Here is an 18,825-nt window from a genome sequence, read left to right as displayed (position 1 = left end):
GGCTCCAGCCCCCTCATCATTTTGGCTGCCCAGAGCGGAGGCCTGGCCCAGGGCTGCTCCACCAGCTGGCGGGGGACCCCAGCAGAGGGAAAGGAGGCGGGGGAAGGCGGCCCCCCCCCCCCGCCGCTGACCTCTCCGCCCCCGCGTGGCCGAGCAGCCTCCGCGAGGCGGGAGCCGGCAGAGGGCAGCAGCAAGCTCGCCGTGCCACTCCGGCGGCGGCGGAGGAAATGAAGGCGAGTTCCTCCGAGTCACGAGCCAGCAGCCCCCGAAGCGGGAGCGCCCAGCGGCGCGAGGCCGGAGCAGCGGGCCGGGCGCCCCGCGCAGGTGGGGGGCGCGCGGGGCGAAGCGGGGGCCCCGGGGCTCGGCGGCAGCGGCGGGGGCTGCCATTGTCCGCGGGGCGGGGCGGCCCGCGAGCCGCGCGCTGGCGGCGGAGGCCCGGGGGCGCGAACAAAAGGCGGCCGCTTGCCAGCCCCGCCGCTGCCGCAGGAGCAGCCCCCGGGGGGGGGGGGGGGGCTGCGCTCGCCGGAGGCCTCTGAGCGGCGGGGGGCGGGGAGAGCGGATTAGCTCCGCAGCCGGCCGTGGTATGCAGAAAATGCTGAGTCTGTGTGTGTGTGTGTGTGTGTGTGTGTGTGTGTGTGTGTGTGTGTGCACGGTGAGTGTGTGTGTGTGTGTGTGCACGGTGAGTCTGTGTGTGTGTGTGTGCACGGTGAGTCTGTGTGTGTGTGTGTGCACGGTGAGTCTGTGTGTGTGTGTGTGTGTGTACGGTGAGTCTGTGTGTGTGTGTGCGTGCACGGTGAGTCTGTGTGTGCACGGTATGGCTGTGTGTGTGTGTGTGCATGGTGAGCCCGTGTGTGCGTGTGTGTGTACGCATGGTGAGCCCGTGTGTGCGTACAGTATGGCTGTGTGTGTGTGTACGGTATGGCTGTGTGTGCCTCTGTGTGTGTGTGTGTGCGTGCATGGTGAGCCTGTGTTTGTGTGTGTGTATGCAGGGTATGGCTGTGTGTGTGTGCATGCAGGGTATGGCTGTGTGTGTGTGCATGGTGAGCCTGTGTGTGTGTGTGTGTGTGTGTGTGCAGGGTATGGCTGTGTGTGTGCATGGTGAGCCTGTGTGTGTGTGTGTATGCGCGCGCGTGCGCAGGGTATGGCTGTGTGTGTGCGCATGGTGAGCCTCTGTGTGTGTGTGTGTGTGTGTGTATGCGCGCGCGTGCGCAGGATATGGCTGTGTGTGTGTGTGTGTGTGTGCGCGCGCGCGCACGGTATGGCTGTGTGTGTGCATGGTGAACGTGTGTGTGCAGGGTATGGCGCTACGTGTGCATGGTGAGCCTGTGTGTGTGTGTGTGTGTGCAGGGTATGGCTGTGTGCGTGCATGGTGAGCCTGTGTGTGTGTGTGCAGGGTATGGCTGTGTGTGTGTGTGCAGGGTATGGCTGTGTGTGTGTGGGGGGGCAGGGTATTGCTGTGTGTGCATGGTGAGCCTCTGTGTGCACGGTATGGCTGTGTGTGTGTAGGGTGAGCCTGTGTGTGTGTGTGTGTGTAGGGTGAGCCTGTGTGTGTGTGTGTAGGGTGAGCGCGTGTGTGTGTGTGTGTGTGTGCAGGGTATGGCTGTGTGTGTGCATGGTGAGCCTCTGTGTGTGTGTGTGCGCGCGCGCGCGTGCAGGGTATGGCTGTGTGTGTGTGTGCACGCAGGGTGCGCCTGTGTGTGTGTGTGCGCGCGCGCGCATGGTGAGCCTGTGTGTGTGTGTGTGGGTGCGCGCGTGTGTGTGTGCATGGTGAGCCTGTGTGTGTGTGTGTGTGTGTATATGGTGAGCCTGTCTCTGTGTGTGTGTGCGCGCGCGCGCGCGGTGAGCCTGTCTGTGTGCGCGTGTGCAGGGTGAGCCTGTGTGTGCGCGTGTGTGTGCTGGGTGAGCCTGTGTGTGTGCGCGTGTGCATGGTGAGCCTGTGTGTGCGCGCACGTGTGTGTGTGTGTGTGCGCGCGGGTGCATGGTGAGCCTGTGTGTGGGTGCGCGCGTGCGTGTGTGCATGGTGAGCCTGTCTCTGTGTGCGCACGTGTGTGTGCGGGGTCAGCCTGTGTGTGCGTGCGCGTGTGTGTGTGTGTGTGTGTGTGTGTGCGGGGGCAGCCTGTGTGTGCGTGCGCGTGTGTGTGCGGGGGCAGCCTGTGTGTGCGTGCGCGTGTGTGTGCGGGGGCAGCCTGTGTGTGCGTGCGCGTGTGTGTGCGGGGGCAGCCTGTGTGTGCGCGCGCGTGTGTGTGCAGGGGCAGCCTGTGTGTGTGCGCGCGTGTGTGTGCAGGGGCAGCCTGTGTGTGTGCGTGCGTGTGTGTGCATAGTGAGCCTGTGTGTGTGCGCACCTGTGTGTGCATGGTGAGCCTGTGTGTGCATGGTGAGCCTGTGTGTGCGCGCGCGTGCATGGTGAGCCTGTGTGTGCGCGCGCATGTGTGTGCGCATGGTGAACTTGTCTGTGTGCACGCGTGTGTGCATGGCGAGCCTGTGTGTGTGCGCGCGCGCTTGTGTGTGCATGGTGAGCCTGTCTGTGTGCGCGCGCACGGTATGGCTGTGTGTGCACAGTGAGCGCGTGTGTATGTGCACAGTATGGTTGCGTGTGCATGGTGAGCGCGCGTGTGTGATCACGCACGTGAGTGCACGGTATTGCTGTGTGTGCATTGTGAGCGCGCGTGTGTGCGCACAGTATGGCTGTGTGCGTGCATTGTGAGCGTGCATGTGTGTCTGTGCACGGTATGGCTGTGAATACGCATAGTGAGTCCGTGTGTGTGTGTGTGTGTGTGAACGGTATGGTTGTATGTGCACATAGTGAGCGTGCGCGCGTGTCACGGTATGGCTGTGTGTGCATAGTGAACCAGGATGTGTGAATGGGCTTGTATGTGTGCATAGTAAGTGTGTATGTGTGCGCACTATGGCTCTGTGGGCATGCATGTATGCGCGCACACATACAGAGCCATAGTGTGCACATGCAAACACACTGCGTGCACAAGTACGCTCACAGACACTGCCTCACTAAGCGTATACATGTGTACAGCCATAACGAGCCAGTGTCTGAGCGTGCTTGAGTGTGTGCACAGTATGCTGTGGGTGGGTGTGCTCTATGGCTCTGTGCGCACTCTATGGCTCTGTGTTTGTGTGCATGCATAGTGAGGCAGTATCTGTGAATGTGCTTGTGCGTGCACAATATGTCTTCACGCATGTGCACACTATGGCTTTCTGTGCGTGTGTTTGCGTGTGCATAGTGAGGCATTGTGTATGAAAGTGCTTGTGTGTGCACTATGGCTTTGCGTGTGTGCATGCACAGTATGGCTGTGTGAGGGAATGTACACTACAGCTTATAGTTTATATCTTATACAAGTTATATCTAAAATGAAATACTAATGTCTCTAAGCCAGACAAACTTTAAAACAAGGCACGCGAGTGTTCTACCTGGATAGGGTCTCGAGATCATTTCAAGCTGTGTCCAAACACTCGGCTTCACGTTTTTTTTCCTCAGAAACAAGGTCACTGGTATGAGCACATTCCAGTGAGATGTTTCAGTTGCCACAGAAAACTGGGGTTGGTTGGGCAACGTTGGATCGGGTCGCATATCCAGCTGTTTCTGTACTTCACTGGTCCCCATCACTGTGGTGTTTGTGCACCCTGCAGGCCTCACAAGCGCCCCCCCCCCCCACCTTCCCCCGCAAAGGAGCATTATTATCTCTATTTGCATGAGGGGAAACAGAGGTACCTGGCAGTTAGCAGAGCTGGCACCTATGGCAAGCCTCTCTCTTGTAATGCGTGTCTGGCCAAGCAGGTGTTAGCTTTGGTTCTCCACCCACAGAGGATCCCAAGTGTGGAGTGACCTAAGGCAGTGGAGTACCCTGGCAGGTATGTCAACACGACTGAAACTTGGAGAAAACTGAATTTTTGTTTTAGCATTTTATTATTTTTGTACTTTTACACCCAAAAATTTCATCGCCCGCCTGGCTATGATTAAGTTGTTTAAACAAACGTGTTGTAATGGTAGAAAAAAAAGGTTGAGTCAGAAAACTGTAGGTACTGGGGGTATTTATATATTTTTTTAAAGGGGGTACATATATAACTTTTTTAAAAGGTACTTTGTAAAAAAAAAAAAAAAAAAGGTTGAGAAACACTGGTCTAAGGGGTCTCACTGTGGTTTATTAATTCTCCCACTACCGTATGTGTTAGACCAGTGTTTCTCTTATCTTTTTTTTTTTATAAAGTACCCTCTCCTCTCTTTTTTTTAAAATTATAAGTACCCCCAGTACCTATAGTTTTCAGACTCGCAACATTTTTTTCTACCATTGCAACACATTTGTTTAAACAACTTAATCGTAGCCGAGCGGGCAATTAAATTTTTGGGTGTAAAAAGTACAAAAATAATAAAGCACTGTAAAAATTAAAACAAAAATTCAGTTTTCTCCAAATTTCAGTTGTGTTGACGTTAGCCCCCCTTCCCCCCCCCCCCCGACTTCTCTCAAGTACCCCTAAGGGTGCTCGTACCTCTGGTTGAGAAGCACTGGATTAGACAGCCCGCCTTTACCTTTGACTTTTCTCTCCTCTCAGGTTCTTTCAAGCTGGCATGAGAACCTCCCCTGCCACCTGGCGCTCTGGAGCGGTTCTTTAATCCTCCCAAGCCACTCCTATTTGTCCGGATTTGTGTCCCGGATCAGGATTGGCTCCAGGCCCTTTTCCCCCTGGCACCATGGATTCCTCATCAGCTCTGGCTTCTGCTCCTCCTTCTTCGGCTCCCTCTGGGTCCCGGAGCCCGATGTTTTCCTCCGGAGCTGACCGGGAGGAATGGGGATCTAGGTTCAACTGTGCCCCTTCCACTTCTTCTGCGGCCTCCCAGGGCTTAGCCACGTCTGGCCGGAAGAGGAAAGCCAACTTTTCCAACGACGAGACAGAGACTCTGGTCTGGAACGTGGTGCGGCACTTCAGCGCCCTCTATGGCTCCGAATCCCTCCGAGCCCACCCCGTCCGGCGGAAGCAGCTGTGGACCCAAATCCAGAGCCGGGTCAACTTCCTGGGCTACACCGAGCGCTCCATCGATGACCTCAAGCACAAGTGGCGAGACCTGCGCCTGGACGTCAAGAAGAAGATCACCTCCAAGAAGCACCCCCCGATGAACAGGGCAGGGGGGCCTCTCCACAAGCCCCGCCTCACACCCCTGGAGAAAATGGTGGCCTCCACTTTCCTGCAGGCCAGCCATGATTCAGAGCCCGAGATCATCTTTGACCCAGGTGAGCTAAGCTTTGGCTTTTCCTGATAACAGGTCTGATGTGCATGAGCTCCCAATGGCGACCGGCTCCAGGAGGTCTATGACATTGGAAAAAGTTCAGAAAAGGGCAACAGAAATGATGAGGACTATGGGACAGATGCCATATGAGAAGAGAACAGTAAGACTGGGACTTCTTTCCTGGAAAAGAGAGGACTAAGGGGGGGATATGATAGAGAGCTATAAAATCATGACTGGTGTAGAGTAAGGGATTAAAGAAGAGTTATTGACTCCTGTCCATAACACAAGAGCTAGGAGTCATCAAATGAAGTTAATAGGCAGCAGGTTTAAAACAAAAGGATTTCTTCACACAATCTGTGGAACTCCTTGCCATAAGATGATGTGAAGTGCAAGACTGTACCAGAATTAAAAGGAAAAAAAAAAAGCTAGATAGAGGATAGGCCCATCAGTGGCTATTGGCCAGGCATGGTGTCCCTTGCCAGTTTGTCAGAAGCTGGGAATGGGTGACAGAGGATGGATCATCTGATGGTTATGTGCTGTGTTCATTCCCTCTGGGGTACCTGGCACTGTCTGCTGTCAGAAGACAGGACACTGAGCTAGATGGACCTTTGGTCTGACTCAGTGTGGCCGTTCTTATGGGTAAAAGCAGGGGTGGGGAACTTTTATTGGGTCGGGGGCCGCTGACCCACTAAAAAAATCAGTAAGGCGGGGGACAGTGGGGGGTGACGTGCCAATGTGGGCTCCCCCAGTGCTGAGGGGGCAGGAGCCCTAAGCCCCGGGGCCGAATCTGGCCCCGGGGCCTTAGGTTCCCCATTCCTCGGTAAAGGAGATGGAGCTAGAAAGCCATTCCTCCAGGGAAAGGGGCTTTCTTGCACATCTGTTTCCACCCTCTTATCACCATCTCAACACGTCAGCCTCACCTAAAAGTAATGTAATAAATCTCTGACCCTCTGGGACTTCGTTCATCATGAACGTTTATTATGTCTAAATGGCAAAGGCTGCTGGGAAATATTTATACTCAACTAGTCAAACTAAAATAAATAGTTTTCCCTGTAATTTAAAAGAAAATAGAGGAAATATTCCTATTGATCTTCGGCTTTGTAAAACTTTGTTTTTAGAAAATCTAAATACTGCCTCCTGATCGCATCCTTTTCCCAAGGGGGAAATCTTGGTTTCATGCCCCCTTTTACCACCTGGGTGTGCATTCACTTCTCCGTTCACTCGTCTCTGTTGAGAGTGACGCTGCAATAGCACTTGGAGCTGCGCAGAGTGGTTGCACTTGCAAACACGCTGAGCTTTGGCCCATATCATTTAGCCAGCCAGCGTGAGTTCAGGGCTTTGGTGTGTGGACAGGACTTGAGCAGCACTCGAGTTTACTCTGCAGTGAGGACGGAGGACGGAGGTCGTCTCTGCTCTCTTTTTCCTGGGAGACTTTGCTCTGTTCGCTTATTCAGCAAAGCACTTACGCATGTTTACAATTAGATATGTGTGTAAGGCCACCCCTGTTAATCAAAGCACTTGATTTCAGGTACGCTTACCCAGACATGCTTAAAGTTAGCAAAGCGCTCAAGCATGTGCTTGAAGTGGTGCTAAAGTTAGGCACTTGCAGAAGTGGGGCTTAATTGAGAGAATGATTCCCCCCCCCCCCCCCCCCCGCCCGCAATGTTTAAAACTTACTTGCTTTTTGTTACCCATATTTAACTCAAATGCATGATACATACTTGGGAGAAAAACCTTATCATTAAAGATTACTTCTCTCCTTCAATAAAACTCTGAGTGTGTGTCTACACTGCACCATAACTCGAAATAAGACCGCAATTTGAGCTACGCAAATTGTGTATCCTATTTCAATGCTATTTTAAAATAGCTTATTTCGTCACTTGGTGCTGAAAACACAGCGCCAAATTTCAAAATAAAGCACTATTCCCAAATGTCCCTTACTACTCGTAGAATGAGGTTTCCTGGGACGTCGGAGTAGTGAGCCCGAAATATCGGGCTTGCTGTGAAGACGCAGGATAGCTATTTTGGGATACTACAATATCCCGAAATAACATTGCAGAGTAGACCTAGCCTGAAGGAGCTCCCAGTCTAATGTCTGAGTCTGCCAGGAAAGAAGTCTGGATGTGCACAATATGCTGAAGGTAAAAGAAACGAAACTTTTTTTTTAAGGCTCATTTCAGGTGGCCTTGTATACTTTATAAAGGACCAAAAATAACTAAAAGGGTCCAGGCCCAATTTTTATTCCCTTCTAAGTTCAGCTCAGTAGAGCCCTGCATGGATACAAATTTTGAATCTGCATCTGTAAAAATGAGCCATGGATATCCGCATTCACAGCCACGGCTGTGGATACCCGCAGATATAAAGCGGGTTAGTGATGTTAAATATCGGTTAATTGAATAGTCGATTAACCTCATGAATTCTTATCGGTTACTCGACTAGTCTATAGTCCCTGGGGGTGGGGCCAGAAGCCAGTGCGCTCCGGCCCCACTCCCAAGTAGCCCCCTGCCACTTCCTGCTGCTGCCTCTGTATCAGAGGTGCCAGGTAGGAGCTGGTCCGCAAGGAGAGCCAGTTTAAAAACCAGGGGTGGGGGCTGAGCTCCCGGACCTGGTGTGAGCCGGAACTGAGCCAGTCTGCCTGCCCACCTTGCTCCTAATACACTTTAAATGCAGAGCCATGGCGGGGGTAGGTCCCGGACCCCGTGCAAGCCGAGACTGAACTGGGCTGCTCGCCAGCCTGCTAAAAAATGTACTGACAAGGGCAGGAGAGGAAATGCGTGTAGTCTATAGCATTAACCAATAAGCTTTTGCTTATCAGTTAATCGACTACATTATTAAATCCCTAAAGCAGATATCTGCAAATTTGCAGGGTTCTAGATACAAATTTTGTATCTGTATCCACCAAAATGAGCTACAGATATAAAGTGGATATTTGCGGATTTGCAGGGCTCTGTAGACCAGATCGCTAGCTTTTGGGAAACATACAAGAAGAAATTGATGTTTTAAATTGTACTGCAAAAAATCCAGGCTATCTTGGCTTAGAAACAGCAATCAAAATGGGAATATTCTATTGGATTTCATAGAAAATTCCAATCTCTGTCAGGTGTTTCTGGACAATCCTGTGGAATTGATTAGAGAATGATCGCCCTGCTACAGAATTGTATAGGGCCATTCGGAAACCCTACAGAAATGATCTAGTCAAGTTCAGTAGTAATTTTTACATGTCCATGTGGATTTCATCCCGATTCCAATGGCTGAAGCTAGACCAATTCAGACTGGAAATAACACACTTTTAAAGGCGAGAGTCATTAACCATAGGAAGAATTTACCAAGGTTGGTGGCAGGTTCTCTGTCACTGACCATTTTCAACCAAGATGTGATGTTTTTCTAAAGGATCTGCTCTGGAAATCCTTTTGGGGAAGTTGCCGGGCCTGTATCATGCAGGAAGTCAGACCAGGTGGTCCCGGTGGTCCCTTCTGGATGTGGGATCTGTGAAAAGTCCCATATGATGCTTCCCCAGGGGAATCCTAGCCTGCAATACATGATGCCTCTGGAATGGTCCTTTCTCTCTTTTTACATCGATTGTCTTTGTCCTGCAGACTTGTTCTTCCCAGGGGCATCCAAGCAGTCGATCATGTCCTTCCAGCCTGCCGTCAGCCACCCCAGCATCTACATAGACACCAACGGGCAACCCTCCTCGTTGCCGGACGTGGAAGGTTCTGCTGTGCCCCGGCTGGCGGTCCAGAGTCCGGATCCTTCTGTGATCTGTGAATACAGCCGAGGCGAGGGGCAGAGCAGCTCAGGTAGGGGGGATGGGGAAGCTGCTGGTAGCCACAAGAAACTTGGATTCAGAAGTCACAGGCCTCTTTGATATCTGGTGGGAGCAGTTGCTGGTGCCCTTTAGAGGTTCAGGATAGACTCCTGAGCATGGGGAAGGGATTGCTATGGAAGCGGCTTTTCTGTGAAGCGCCGTCCCCTGGGGGCTCTGCGGTGGGGATGCTGTGGAAGGCCAAGGAGTCATTACAGTTTGCGGTTGAAAATGGTTAAATGGTTGTAACTCTGAGAGCCTGGGCCAAGCGCGTCCCTTACGTAACCCCAGTGCAGTTACATCAGGAATAGGTTATGGCCCCAGTCCTCCAATCTCAGACCTCCACGCGCGCCTGCAAGGACATGTCCCCACTGTCAGGCTTGAGCAACCTAGGAGTGGGGCCAACAGGTGGGCATTCACAATGCCCAAATTGTGGGTGACTCTTCCAGGGCGCCTGGCTTCTTGAACAAGGAGAGGGTCAATGAAACAAACTAATCTAAGACCATAAACGCTATTTTCCTGCAGGACACGAGTTCCCTGGGGAACTCACTACCACAGGATAGTGGCAAAGTCAAGAATTTAGCGAGATTCCAAGAGAGATGGAGTGTTTATATGGATGACAGATCAAGTGTCCTTCAAGTAAATCATCAAAAAGATACAGGGCTCGAGACCGTCTCAACGTATTGGGGTTTAGGAGGAGGCTCCCAACTCTGCTACTGCAGGGTTCTTACATCTGCCAGTGTAGTAGTTGGTTCTGGCCGCTGTTAGGGAAGGATGCAGGATGTTCCTGTTGGATCTGACCAGTGCCTATGTCTGAGTCCGTGTCCTAACTGATCAAGATAGTTAAGACCAAAGCAGACTGTGAAGAACATCAAAAAGATCTCGCCAAACTAAGTGGCTGGGCAACAAAATGGGACATGAAATGTAATGTGGATAAATGTAAAGTAATGCACATTGGGAAAAAATAATCCCAACTATATATACACTGTGTTGGGGACTGGTTTAGCTACAACGACTCGAGAGAGGGTGTGATGGTGCGTTGGGGGTCCCCCGTCTCCTGCACCCCGAAATGGCACAAACAGACTCCACCAGCCGGTGGAATAGAGGAAGTTTATTGCCTCTCCAGGATACAGCACAGCACAGATCTGGGCTAGGATGCCTCAGGCCCCCTTGCGATGGGGGGAGACTGGGCCCCTAAACTCCAGCCCCTTTCCCTAGGCTGTCTCCTCCATGCTCCCAGCCAGCAACTAACCAACCCTCTTCCAGCCCTGCCCCCCAGCCAGGGCAGCATTCCACCTTCCTTTGTTCCTCTCCATGGGGGGTGTCTGGCCATACTGGTTGAGAGATCCCTTTGCATAGTGAGTGACTCATCCTGTTTTGCTGGGTCGTGGTACCCACGGCAGCCAGTGGGGGTTACCCCAGAGCCAGCAGCATAGAAACCAGCCAGGTACCCCCACTACGTCACAGAGGGATCTTGGAGTTATTGTGGAAAGTTCTATGAAAATATCCACTCAGTGTGCAGTGGCAGTCAAAAAAGCAAATAGAATGTTTGGAATCATTAAAAAAGGGATAGAGAATAAGACGGAGAAAATCCTATTGCCTCTATATAAAACCACGGTACGCCCACATCTTGAATACTGCAAACAGATGTGATCCCTTCATCTCATAAAAGATATAGTGGCATTGGAAAAGGTTCAGAAAAGGAAAACAAAAATGATTAGGGGTTTAGAACAAGTTCCATATGAAGAGAGGTTAAAAAGACTGGATCTTTTCAGCTCCGAAAAGAGGAGACTAAGGGAGGATATGATAGAGATCTGTAAAATCATGACACGTGTGGAAAAAGTGAATAAAGAAAAAATATTTACTTGTCCCCATAATATAATTAGAACTAGGGGTCACCAAATGAAATGAATAGGTGGCAGGTTTAAAACAAACAAAAGGATGTTTTTCTTCATGCAGCGCACAGTCAACCTGTGGAACTCCTTGCCAGAGGATGTTGTAAAGACCAGGACTTTTACAGGGTTCAAAAAAGAGGCTGGAAATGGATAACAGGAGAGGGATCGCTTGATGATTCCCTGTTCTGTTCATCCCTTCTGGTGGCATCTGGCATTGGCCACTGTCGGCAGACAGGACCCTGGGCTAGATGGACCTTTGGTCTGACCCAGCGAGGGGAAGAGGGACTGAATGCGAATCCAGTGCATGGCGCTGAAGGCAGTGAAACCGATCAGACTCCTTTGCTAGCTTCTCTTGCTTCTCTTCTGTTTCAGCCGAATCGGGGCCGGAGCTGCGGACTCCGGAGATGTCGGCCATGTCCCCCACCCTGAGAAACGAGTCCCTCGTCTCCTACGCCTCCATGTCGGAGGAAGAAGAGCGGGAAGGCCAGGAGGTGGACGGGTGCCTCCCGCCTGGCCCGGAGCCCCAGCTGTCGGCAGAGGAAAGCGCCAAGGCGTCCCGGCAGGCCATGCTCATCCGCCGGTGCAATTCCCAGGGCTCCATGAGCTCCCTGCCGGAGGAGGCGCTCAATCACGTGGACGCGCACGCAGACTGGGCCCACGAAGGGGTCTCCGACATCCCCTCCTTGGGCAGGGTGCTTGACGGCTCCCAGCCGGAAGAGGAGGAGGGCAGCCAGGGCACCGAGGCGGCCTCCTTGCCCAGGGTCCTGCTGGGGCAGGCGTGGGAGAAGCAGCACCAGGAGGAGCAGCAGCAGCAGCAGCAGGCGCGCTCCCCGCTGCACGGCGCGCTCACCGAGGAGTCCCTGCCCTCCTCCGCCTCGCCTCAGGAGGACCAGCCCCCGGCCCCGGTGCCGCCGCCGCGGGGCCTGGGCTGCTCGTGGCTGCGGGAGGGCCGGAGGGAGAGCTGGAGGACTAACATCCACCGCCTGCTGGACCTGGAGGAGCAGTGGGACCAGCTGTACCACCAGGAGCTGGCCATGTGGCAGGAGGAGCGGGCCACGCAGCGCGAGGAGCGGGCCCGGGACAGGGAGCTGCAGTTCCGCCTGCTGGGCGTCCTGACGGACATCCGCGACGAGCTGCGGTACCTGCGGCAGGAGCGGGCCAGCGCGCGCCAGAGCCAGGCCCCCCCGGCCGAGGCGGGGCCAGAGGCCAGCGTGCTCTTAGACCAGTCTCCCAAACTGGAAGGCAGCTTTCCTGGGCCGCCTCTGGGCAGCGCTGGCTGGGGGGAGAGCGCCATTGCCAGCAGGAACCCCTATGGCCCCCGGGGGCGGGGGCGCCGCCGGGGCCGGCCACGTGGCTCCGCCTCCAAACACAGACGCCTCTTCCTGACCAATAGCTAGGAGTGGCCGGGGCTGTCAATTCCAGTGACGGACATGGTGTGTGGACAGCCCTCCCGGAGCCTGGGGGTGAGCGCACAGGGTGGGTACGCAGGGTGTGCCTGGACATGGAAGGGCAGGAGTGAGTGTGCAGGGGGGGAATGAGTGCTGTGGGGGCTGTACATGCAGGGGGTGCTGGAGGCATGTATGTGAGGGGGGGAGAGAAGTATTTGGGAATATGCCTAGTGTGCAAGCACACCTGGGAATGTATGAGAGCTGGGGAGTTGACCATGCGAGTGTGAGTTTCTAGCAGTGCGTGTGCACTTGGAGCGTGTGCGCACCAGCACCCTGTGGAAGATGGGCATGTGTACGTTTGTGGGGGGGGGCTGAGTGTCTGTAGTTTGCACGTCAGTGAGAATGGTGTCTGAATGCATGGGCTGCGGGTGTGACTGCAGATGTGGGGGGTGGAGCGAATGCAAGTGCTTGTGAACTTGCAGCAGCAGGTGTGTGACCACGTGGCGGCACAGGGACAATCATGCAGTGCACACTTGTGCAAGCAGGAGTGGCTGGGGGGCTGCATACATGTGCGTGGAAGGTGTATGAGTGCACAGGGCTTGTTTTTGAGCAGCAAGAGGTAGTGGGAGGGTGAGGCTTGCATAGAGTGAGGGAGTGAGTGTGGAGAGGGGGTGAGTGTGAGCTGGGGGTGCTATTTTAAGGCAAGGCTTGGGCGGGGGGGTAGGGGAAGTTGGCCGACTGGAAATGCTGCACTCCTGCCTCTGGGAGGTGCGTGTGTGAGACGTGGGGCCTGTGCCCACCTGCAGGGGTGTGTGCGCCAGTGCACTAGGCTGAGGAAAGGTCGCTACTTTTGGGTGGGAGGGGAATTAGGAACACTTAGGCGCTGTCCTGCAAGAACATTTTATGCAAATCATTTAATGACCTAATTTGCATATAACCATAAACTTCTGTTAAAAAAAAAAACAAACCCAACCCAAACCCAAGCCTGTGTGTGGATTCGGTGTTGATTAAAGCTGTGGGGATGGGCACCGATGAATATTTGGTGCCACTTTAGATGCCGCACCTCAGACTCTGAAATGCCCCGTGGCGCTGGGAGCCTCTACCTGCAGCACCTTCTCCCCGCCTCTCCTGGGGCGGGCTGGTCGGTGGCAGGACGACAGTGGGCGAGGGCAAGGCGTGGCCAGGGTGCCTAGCCGGCCACTGGCTTTCCTGAGTGAGTGGCTGATGGCCAAGACGCATAAATCCGGCCGAGGGCGAGTCGCTGACGGCACAAGCCAGTTCCCTTATAAAATCTGCCCGTGATCCCAAATGGCTCCTGGACGGACAGAACAGCATCAGCTCTTGCTCCAAGCAGGACAGGCTGCCTGGCACTGAATCCTGGAGCCAGGGGACGCAAGTCAGTTCAAGGGGCAAGTCAGGCCTGACTCTTCTGTGCAGAGAAGTGTGGTTTGAGCCAGGACCTGCCTAGGGGCAGTTCTAGACTAGCTGCCAGCAACTGGTGCCCTGGGCAAATCACCTCCAAACCCCTCAAGGATATTGCGCCACCATTTGGCACCCCATTTAACTTGGCGCCCTAGGCGACCGCCTAGTTCTCCTATATGGATGGGCCGCCCTTGGCACCTGCCCGTTGTGTTGGGTCTGACTTGGTCCCTGTCTCGCTCATTGACCTGCTGGGACGGGGCAGCTCACGTCCCGCCTGGCCCTGGTGGGGGCAGTGTGGTTAGGATGACTGCTGGAGCAGGGAGTGGAGGGGGTGTGGCAGGTGGCACAGTGGTGTTCGCCACTGCCCAGTGGCTTCCTTGCCTTTCCTCTAGTGCCGGGTGTATGGGTGCTGGCTGTGGGACCCCACTGCAGGGGCCAGCTGGGGCTGTGCCAAGAGACAGAATAGCCCCCATGATCCATCTGGCCAGACTTTCCGCCCTCTCTAATGCCTCTTAGCCATATTGGCCCCTAAGGGGCGGCTTGCCCCTCCAGCACCTGGCTCTGCTGTGTTCACCCTCCGGCTGCACTTTGGTTTTTCTGTGCCACCTCCACCATGCGGTCGCTCTGCTTACCAGGGGTCAGCCCAGGTGTGCCGGGTTCTGCCCGGAATCACGGTGCCAAGCATGCTCAGTTCTGGGCTGGATTTTCCCATGGGGAGAGGGGACATGGGGGCAGCTCCTCTTGGTGGAGTTACTGCAGAACCGGACCTTCCCCTCCACCCTGTAGCATTCTCCAGGCCAGCTTATGGCAGCCTGCAGACCAGGGACGAGCCAGGCAGCTGTTTCCTCACAGAGCCATCCAGCCGAGGGAGCAGATCCTGGAGACGTGTCCTGCAAGGATTCCTGCCCTGGGCTCTTCCGTTCATTTCTGACTTGAGAAGCAGAAAGGCTCCTTTTAGGCTGGCCCAGCTGCGCGGTGCCCGCCTCCTCGCCGCGCGGTTTGCACCCTTGGTGTAAATGAGCCTGGGGCCAGGGAGCCAATGCAGGATCTGGCTGGGGGCTTTGTAGTAAAGCCTTGTTCCCTCCACACTGCAAACGTGAGGCTTGTCCCCACCTCTGGCTCCTGCTGTGGACTACTTCCAGGCTCCCGAGGGGACTGAGGAAGGTGCTTCCCAGGTAAGAGGAAGGCAGCAGGCTCGGAGGCGCGGGTATAACTCAGTGTGCTGCACAGCTAATTCATGCACTTGTCCTGGGCTTGAGTGGCACTGGACTGTGGTTTAAAATAAGATCTCTCCCCTCCCCCCAGGTACAGAGCTCTCACCTGATGCAGCACACCTCTAGCAGCGCAGGGGGCTGGAATTACTGACTTCTCATGCTCCCTTCCAGCCCTGCTCTGCTTTGATTATCCAAGCCCCCGGAAATGAGTCCCAGCTTTCCGCGGTGGAACCCTTTGTGCTCCCCTGCTCAGGCAGAGTGGCTGGCCAGGCTGGGATTCTGCTAGAAGAGCTGCTCCTGGCATTGCCCCTCCCAATGCGTGTAGACTGTTTCACTGTCTCAGAAGTGTTAAACCAAAACCGAGAGGAGGTGGTAGGGTCCAGGAGACAGGGCCCTGGTTGGGTGGGAGGTGTGAACGTTCGCCACTATCCCTTGATTCTGGTCTTGGCTGCCTCAGTTTACCCATCAGGAAAATGGGGGACCTGTAAAGGCCTTTGGGAGTCACGGATGAAGGGAGCTGTAGAGGTTTGGGGTACATAATGAGCCCCTTGCTAATCTTTGTTCCTCTCTCCATTTCCCCCCTCACTGGGCACTTGCTTGCCTGGCCAGAGGGGCCCCCCCCCAGTGCTACATACAGTTGCTCTGGGCCTGTACGACAGGCATGTTCGTTAGCATCTCCTTGCAGAGGTAACTCGTCCTTCCCTGCCTTGAAATGCTCATCTCCCTGGCTTCCTCACAGCCCTGTTGCATGGGAAACCACTTGCTCATTTGCTGCCTGCCCGCCCAAGGTCCCTCTCGGCTGGCTTTAATCCTTCCCCAGCCTCCCCTCCTCTTCCTGGGCCTGTTATCCTGCTGACGCAGGAGCCTGCCTGCTCTATTCTGGGGCTGCACAAATGGAGCAAATCTGCTTAAGGAGGGGACTTTCCCCTCTTCGGCAGCTGGCAGCTTTCCATATGCTACTGCTGATCTAGGGTCCCTTGGCTCTTGTCTCCGCCCCCTCCCCTTTGGCCTTGCAGAGCCGCACAGGTGAGCTCTCTCCTAAGGCTGGTAGACGGGTCTTGTAACACATCCGTGGCTGATGGGACTGTGGATTGTGTGCACAGCCAAGCAAACCATCGTATGGCCCCCTGATCCTCCTGACAGCACAGGGCTCACGGAAAATCTCCCTATGGTGCCAACAGAATAGGGCATATGAAACACAGGTGATCTTGTCCAGTGGCGGGCAGTGCTGCCCATACCACCAGCCAGTGCCTACCACACACACACAAGAATAGTGGACAGGAAAGTGTCTGCTTGCCCTAGGTTTGGCTGACTGCCACCAGCCTGCAGGTGAAAGCTCTTTAGGGCCCTGGAAGAACAAATGGCGCAGCCTTTAAATCCTGGTGGATTTCTAATGCTAATTAATGAAAGCGTTCTGTTCTTGTCTCCCAGGGCCAGCTCTTCCAAGGACTGTAATTAAATTTCTCTAGCCCTGGCTAGAGGGGGAGAAGGAGGCGTGTTTGGCAAACCCCATAGCGGACGTGGTAAATTCACACCTTTTAAAACACTACGTAGCACCAAGTGTAGACAAAAAGTGGGATTTAAAACGTTTGCTGGGCTGGTACCCGCTAACATTCTCTTAAATCCTGCTCCGTTTACACTAGAAGCTGTAAAGTGTGACTTACCCTGCTAAGTGAGGGGGATGTAAATCATCTTACCTTCACCTGGTTGCACATGTGCCTGCATCTGAATTTGTCTCCTATGATGTAAGCGCCCCGTTGCGGCGGCACTGTAACACCACTGCGAAGTACTGAGGTCAATGCAATGGGAGCGTAGAACCGGCGTGTCCCGTGTTGATGGCAGGAGTCCTTCAGCAGCTGTCCCTCAATGACTGGCGCTGACAGTTCTGGTCACAATTGTGAAGGCTCCTGCTCTAGAGTCATGGAGAGGGCCCCCTGGCCGATGGCTCCCCTGGGCAGGAGGGGAGAAGAGGCTCTGCAAGACAGTGCTGGACCGGCTGCAGGAACCTGGACCTCTATGAGCAGGTGGCATGGGCGATGCGGGAAGACGCGTCCTACAGGGACCCGCCGCAGTGCCCCATGAAAGCGGAGGAGCTGTGGTAGGCAGGGGGGGGATCTGCTGCTTTTACAAAGAGCTGTGCCCCCTACGTGGCAGGGACCACCCCCCTGCGCACACACATTCCATACCCCCGAGCAGGCCCTGCTGTGAACCCTGAAAATGAAGTAGAGGAGGGTGGGGGGCAGGTGACTGGGAAGTCCAGCAGTGCCTCTTTGAGATGCCACCGGTCTCTCCCAGCAGCTGCGCACAGGTGGGCCTGGTGCAGAGGAAGGAATCTCAGGTAAGTGTGGAACTGTATTTCCCACGACTGTGACTTACTGATGGCTCCTCCGACTTACCAGGGCCCAGCTGCCGACTGTTCGTTAACTTCCTCGTACTGGGGAGGCGGCGATACCCCGAGGAGAGGGAGCGTTGTTGTCTGCTCTTCGGCCTGCAGAGTTGGGGGGATCTGTTGGTTTGTGTGCACAGGGATATCCCTTGGATCTTCCTGGAGAGACTGCCATGCAATGTCCACCGAGGTCAGGCCTGCTGATGGGCGATATGGCGGAGGGGGGCAAAGAGGCCTGGCAATTCAAAAGGGCCTGGGACTCTCAGCCACTACTGTGGCAGCAGCCGGAGCTCCGGGCCCTTTAAATCTCTGCTGGAGCCTTGCGCGCCGCACGCGCAAGGCTCTGAGGGCTCCGGGGGAGGACGGTCACAGCATGGCCTGGACAGTGCTGAGGGCTGCAGGGAGGGGGCTGCCCCAGCCTCGCCTCTTCAGGGAGCACAGAGCTACCCCCTCCCAACCTTGCCGTGGAGCCCGGGAGGTTTGTCAAACCTCCTCCTGCCCCCGCTCCCAATGGAGGTACACCTCAGTCTTCTGCAGGTTTCTGAGAGGGCTGCCTAATTTCTTCCTCCGCAGTAGGACACTTTCCTACCACACCCCTCGGCGATTACTTCAGCAGGCACCTCTGCAGTGCACAAACTAGCGGCATGTGGGCGTGGGCGGCTTAGGGATGCCAGCAGGACCAGTGCTTGTGGCTGCAGCACGCTTCTAACCACACGCCTCTGGCGGAGCGAGCTGCAGGCCAGCAAAGCCTGCGCCCTAAGCCATGTGCCAGCCTTTAAGGGGCCCAGGACTCCTTGCTGTGTTTACTGACAATGGCCCCTCTGGGTTTTATCTCTAGCTGCCGCCACTGAGGCCTTGCCGTCCCCGCTCTGCACCCCGAACGCTTGGGGAGGAGGAGAAAGGAGGACTCCAGGGGATGGCGTGTTCAGTGAGCCCCTGCAAAAGCCCCGTGCTGCACCAACCCGTGGGCACAGGCTGGAGGAGGAATTGAGAGGGCTGACAGGAGACAGGCGGGTTCCTCTTGTGGCTCTGCAAATACTGGAGGCTTGCTGGGCTGGGCAGGCGCTGGGCTTGGGCCTTGGCAGGTGTGTGGGATTCAGTCCCACTGTGACAGATGCTGACAGTTCTGGTCACAGTGGTGAAGGCTACTGTCCCGCAAACTATGGGATGGAGACAGATGCATGCTGGGAAGTTGCCCCCTTACTCCCCACCAACTCCCCCTCCCCCGTGTGACTCAAGCTTCTGCCACCCTATGCCTTGCTGGAACTTCCAAACAGCCAGCCCCCTGGCCGGGGGAGGACGCACGGCACGTAGAAACAAGGACTCTTGGTGAGCATGCGCAGCGCACATGCAAGGGGCTCCGTGTGCCTGCACACACAGGAGGTGCTCCCTGGGCCGGCCGTAGGCTGACAACTTGTCAGCAAAAGGGGGTAGGGTAGACATGCCCGAAGCCCAGCGCTGCGGTTTGCCAACATGGCT

The 18,825-nt window shown here is 55.1% G+C and overlaps 1 protein-coding gene across 3 annotated transcripts; it reads left to right on the top strand.

The window, feature by feature from the left end:
* Window positions 1–96: 96 nt before the first annotated feature.
* On the top strand, window positions 97–18,825 carry LOC102458481 (uncharacterized). Of its 3 annotated transcripts, none has more exons than XM_075919771.1 (4): window positions 97–233; window positions 4,564–5,240; window positions 8,833–9,036; window positions 11,309–18,825. In XM_075919771.1, exons 2-4 carry the CDS (start codon window positions 4,703–4,705, stop codon window positions 12,331–12,333), a joined length of 1,767 nt encoding a protein of 588 aa, XP_075775886.1. In that variant the 5' UTR covers window positions 97–233; window positions 4,564–4,702; the 3' UTR covers window positions 12,334–18,825. The 3 variants fall into 3 exon arrangements, with proteins under 3 accessions (XP_075775886.1, XP_075775885.1, XP_075775887.1); XM_075919770.1 differs by having other exon boundaries at window positions 180–324; XM_075919772.1 differs by lacking the exon at window positions 97–233 and adding an exon at window positions 442–581.

Source organism: Pelodiscus sinensis, chromosome 2 (assembly GCF_049634645.1).
Source record: "Pelodiscus sinensis isolate JC-2024 chromosome 2, ASM4963464v1, whole genome shotgun sequence".
NCBI lineage: Eukaryota > Metazoa > Chordata > Testudines > Trionychidae > Pelodiscus > Pelodiscus sinensis.
The sequence above is the reverse complement of the archived record's forward strand: the minus strand, read 5'-3'. Positions and strand labels throughout refer to the sequence as shown.

What these genes read in the sequence shown, in the direction of transcription:
- LOC102458481 (XM_075919771.1), top strand. Translation starts at nt 4,703, where the DNA reads ATGGATTCCTCATCAGCTCTGGCTTCTGCTCCTCCTTCTTCGGCTCCC. An exon ending in CGAGATCATCTTTGACCCAG is followed by an intron (nt 5,241 to 8,832) that starts GTGAGCTAAGCT and finishes TTTGTCCTGCAG; the next exon opens with ACTTGTTCTTCCCAGGGGCA. An exon ending in CGAGGGGCAGAGCAGCTCAG is followed by an intron (nt 9,037 to 11,308) that starts GTAGGGGGGATG and finishes CTTCTGTTTCAG; the next exon opens with CCGAATCGGGGCCGGAGCTG.